The 5,163-nt window shown below is 40.8% G+C and overlaps 1 protein-coding gene across 1 annotated transcript; it reads right to left on the reverse strand.

Annotated features, from left to right (window-relative positions):
- Positions 1-517: 517 nt before the first annotated feature.
- On the reverse strand, positions 518-4,627 carry hmx4 (H6 family homeobox 4). Its single transcript, XM_073043074.1, is given in 3 exon segments — positions 518-3,571; positions 3,573-3,942; positions 4,281-4,627. Coding segments are annotated over 3 exon segments (600 nt in total). The 5' UTR covers positions 4,339-4,627; the 3' UTR covers positions 518-3,399.
- Between the last annotated feature and the right edge of the window lie 536 nt (positions 4,628-5,163).

Consider the following 5,163-nt stretch of genomic DNA (forward strand, 5'->3'; position numbering starts at 1 on the left):
GAAAGCACCTAGAAACAGATCGTGTATTTATTTAAATCACATAATGAATGTTCCTCAGTTTATGGTAACACTCAATGTAAGTGAGTACGAGGTCGAGGTAGCATTGTTTACAAAACCTGATGTTCTGTAATGATTTATTTATGAAACAGGGTACGATGGTAATACTTAACTTCCAGTAAAGTAAACCAGTCAGTTTTGTTGGGCCATATCTGCTACTTAGCTCCAATGAAGCAAACACTGTGAATATCTTGGAAACCACCATCTTTTCTGTTGTGATTTTACGGGTCGGGGTTATTCCAATTCGATATCGCTTTTCTTATTTTTTGTTTAAATACTGCTACACTACTTATTAAGTACGTTTCTCATAAAATTTGAATATACTTATAACTCACGATAAAAGCCTTAGCCTAATGGCTTAAGGTTTTCTAACTGCTATAAAATTGTGCAGATGTCTAATGCTACACACTGACGTGAGTAGTACCTACCGCGCCGTCAGCACCCACCTCGTATGCATAGGGCAGGATTTGATCATACTACAGCAATTGTATCTGAATCTTACAGATCCGGCCTCTCTGATGATTATGGAAATGAGCGGCTGATTACATTACGAGACTAAAGTAGCTTCTGCGTGAAAGCTTTTAATTTATCGTAGTGAATAATATTTTCCAAAAAATGTGCATATGGCTCAAACACTTTGCTAAACCAGACAACATAATGTGTTGAATATGTTCTCAAATATTTGGAGTAACTATTTCTCAATCGCGATTTTACTCAGAATCTGTAGAATTTTTAAAGATGAATACTTAACAATCATAAAAAAAATCATTAGGGTCCAAACGTGAAAGATAATTTAATATTAAATGGTACCAGACAACAACTGAATTACTTGCCTGTGAAATACAGAAGTACACACGTGGAGGCTACACGTAAACCTATCATAATTGTGGGCCATGAGAAGACTGAACGCATTGGATGCCGAGAATAAATGAACCTTGAACAAGCGTAACTCTCAGATGGGAGGCTGGGGCGAAGGTGGGTGATTAGGGGCTGGAAAATGTTCGTGCATTACAAACGGACTGCAATAAACACAGAAGCGTATTGAGATTTATGAGATTTGTGTTGTGATTCTGAATTAATTTGCAAGATGCTTGTGTGTTGTGTTTCTATTTCACTCTAGAGAATAAGCATTCTTTCTCAAAGTGGCAAAACGTGCTTATGCACAGGCTGTTAACAGATTAAATAATTGGAGCTTTAGCAGCACGTTGCCAGTTCTTGGCTAGAGCTAGAAGTAATTAACATTCCAAAATTCTGATTTATTTACATGAGGAAAAATAGTTCCTTGGGTAAGTTAACCAAAAATATTGTCATCGATTTTGTTTAGATAATGCGAAAGACTCCTATAGAGGAGCAAAGCAAAGTTGTCCGCTGTGAATGGAGGTACAAAGCGCAGGATGATCATATCACAGCGTGGCCAGTAAAGGTAAATGGGGCTCATTTTTTTAAAAAAAGCTGGCTTGAGGTATTGCCGCCCGGATTTACAACCCTGTGACAATACGGTAGAAATATCACCGTATTTCAGTTGCTGAATAGCCAGCCCGCCGGGCATGCTCTTTTTAAATCAGCCAGCTGCATTTGCAATTTACATTATCTAACCTTGGTGGGAAACTCGGTGTATCAGGTTTGCTAGTTGAAGGGGTGAAATTGAAAATACTCATCAATTCCGTGAACCATAACAAGCAGGAGCTACAGTGTTTCAAAAACGGACGTTTTAAAATGAGATGATACGGCCAACGCCAGAGTAAATTCTCCAAGCAGCTTGCCACCATTTTAAGCAGTGAAAAACGAATTGAAATAATTCTCGCACGTCAAGTAAATTTGTCCTGTTGACAGACGTCCTACTTGAGATACCACTGACACCTTTTAAACGTCGGAATGTTGCTGACATAAATTTATTTTCAAATGCTTGCAACCTATAAAAAAGTATACACAAGCTAGATTTTCTAGACCCTGTGTAAACTCCAGTGAATAGTATTAATATATTTTCACCTGTTTCATGTAAAATGAATTCGGCGCACTCTCCGCTATATCCGATAACCGGCCCTGTTTGTTACCTCTGAGATTAAGTGTAAATTTAATCCAACTGGTGATATAGATTATATCTTTTTAGATTTTTGCTTTGCAATAACTGCATAGCTGTAGATATTACTTAATGAAGCTGGCATTTGCAGTTGGGTGGTATCTGCAGCGTGAGCAAACTCCGGTGTGAATTTATCTTACTATTGCTAATGAGGCATAATATGGAATGATCCATTTAAATTCAGCTGTAATTTCTAAGACCCGTGGATCTGAGCAACAAACTGCGTTTTAATTTTTAAAAATCACATTTAATATCAAACCAGTAACATATAAAGATATATAAATATGATGTGATATAAGGTTTCTCCTTGAAACAGATGTTGCACAATATTTACAAACAACCCCACAAGGAAATTGGATCATTTCTGGTCTAATCAACTCCACGCAGAGAAAGCCGATTAAATATCTTATCCTTAAAATGTTAATAACAGTGGGGGGAAAACTATATTTCCAAAAAGGGCACTCCCACATTGAATATATCGCGTGTGTGTGCGCGAGAGTATGTTTAAAGGCTGCCGCGGGGAAATTCATATCCTTCTCTCCTACATTTCGCACCGAATTTGTGAAGGGCCAGATTAGGCTATGTCAATTAATTATTTGCGTAAAGTTTTCAAAAGTGGTGACGAAAAGGTAAGATGGCACGCGGGACACTAGAAACGAGGCTAAAAGGACAAAAGAGGGTAAATTTAGACGGGCAGAAACTTGTGAGATTGAGGGGAATTGTACGGAAAGACTCTGGATCATGTAACAGGGGGAAATGCCCCCAAAGGGCAGCAGAACAGTTCAATGCGGAATACTCTCCGGAGCTGGCATCATCATTTATCCATTAAAAGATCACATTGGCCTTTCAGAGTTACAACCCTCGATAAGTACCGGACAATGGGCGAAAACAAATACAAATAGCTCAGACCCATATATCCACTACAACTGGACTGCGTGAAAATTACATCTTAAGGACAAAAAAAACTGCATTTAAGCGTTTTAGGCGAATCAATTGTCTCGGGAAAATAATGCATGAATTAATTCAGTCGCTTGAAAGAAATCGTAAATTGCTTACATTATGAATGGGAAACTTTGAAGCGTTTTGTATATGTGTAAAGTGTCAACGCGTGGAAAGTGGAAAATGTAGTAAAATTAAACAGAGATCAAAAGGGAGGTTTTAAACAATTTCATACTATACGTTTTCCCTGTTAGACGGTATAAAAAAGTGACTAAACAAGCAGAAAAAGTTTTTCTGATACAGTTACGCACTGCTTTACGTGGTTATAGGTCCCCATCCAGGACATGGAGATATTTGCTGGCATCAGGAAAGCATAGATAAGGCGTGCTACTCCCCGAATAAAGAATGGGGAAAGACACTGGCAACAAACATCTCCGCAGAAAATTGCTCTCTTTGTACATTGCGGGCATCTGGACTATCTTGGGGGCAGGTTCGGGTCGCGTTCGTGACCTCCAGTTCCGCCGACAGCTGCCTTTTCAGTTTATTTCTGCGGTTCTGGAACCAAATTTTGACTTGCGTTTCAGTAAGCTGAAGCGAGTTCGCCAGGCAAGCACGCTCGGCGCTGCTCAGATACCTCTTCATGTCAAACGTCGACTCGAGCTGAAAGATCTGGCTTTTAGAAAATATTGTGCGTGTCTTCTTTTTTGCGAGAATTTTGGTTTTCTTGCTGTGTTTCATTTTGGCAGAATCGTCGCTGTGATCCGCCGTTCCTAGCGATCCGTAAGACTCCGGGCTTTTTACAGGGTGTTTGGGGTCCATGGTGAATTCGAGTGAAGAGGTTGTGAGATAGCCGCCGTTCATTGTCTCTGTATCACAAAACCCAGCAAAGTCAACTTTCCCTTGTGCTATTAGTGCATTAAGCATTGCAATATTATAACTTTATTAATGAACATATAGACTGTGAAAACAGTGACCGAAAACCGAGAGAGTCGAGAGTCTCCTGGTTAAAAGCTTTCATGCAAAGAAATATATTCAGCTTGTTCCTTCCTCTCAAGTTACCAACAACAATATCCTAACCAATATCTGATATAATCTCCCCCAAATCATGTTAATACGTGCATTAGATAAAAATAGGAAGGTAACTGCATTCCCGCGGAACCTAACCGACCGAATTGATGCCGCGTCTGTTTAGTGCTTACGATACCTTGAATTGTTTTCCTGTAGTCCTTGGCAAGGCCTAAGCTCCGATCTTGTGGCCTCATTCCGTGATTTTAATTCTGCGGCAGACGCGATGTGTTGCTTTGCGCGATCGTGCTTATTAAGCTCTTTGCATTTTGGACTGGGTTTCAAAATACTGTCTATGGTAAATTTCAGCGACAGTGGTTGACACTGGATGGTCTCTACCTTGTCCATCATTCCTCGGTGTGATCGGCTCCAGTTGATGCAGCGTGCTCGGTGATCGTGTCACTTAATTGTCCCGGAGGTTTCTGCAATGGTCTTCCTCCCGCCAACACCATTCCTGCTGGATCAGAACCGCACTCGCTCAGTATAGGCAAGGTTATTCATTCAGCTCGAAAATGGCGGCTGCTGAGCGCTCTCATTGGTCAAACTGCGGCCAGCCGGGCTAATCCAATGGTAACAGGGAGGCGGGTTGAGCTACTGGGCGGCACCTGACTGACACTTAGTACGCCTTTGGTTCAATGTGTATAATTCTCAAAACACTTGTGTTTTATTCTGATGAATGCATGGCTTAACAGCTGTCTGATAGCAATATTAGAGTGTCCCGAAGATCCAGAAATATGGATAATCTGGTTCGGCCGTTGCTGCGGGAGATGCTTCACTCTCCGTTACATTTTGATTCTTCAAGGTCGAGGTTTTGTTTTACAAATAATGGTGCACTTGGTAACGGTTTTGTGAGCGCCGTGAGACATTGCCCTACAAAAGCAGGTCTCGCCTAGCTTTTATTGTACCTTTCCTGTCGGCCTTGGAGTGCGGCTTTCGATGGACTTTCAGATCTCCCCCACACCTGTCCTCTCCGCCGCCATCCTTTTGTGCAATTAACTTACTTAATGGCCCAATTTCTTGCA

This window comes from Hemitrygon akajei, chromosome 4, assembly GCF_048418815.1.
Source record: "Hemitrygon akajei chromosome 4, sHemAka1.3, whole genome shotgun sequence".
NCBI classification, from domain to species: domain Eukaryota; kingdom Metazoa; phylum Chordata; class Chondrichthyes; order Myliobatiformes; family Dasyatidae; genus Hemitrygon; species Hemitrygon akajei.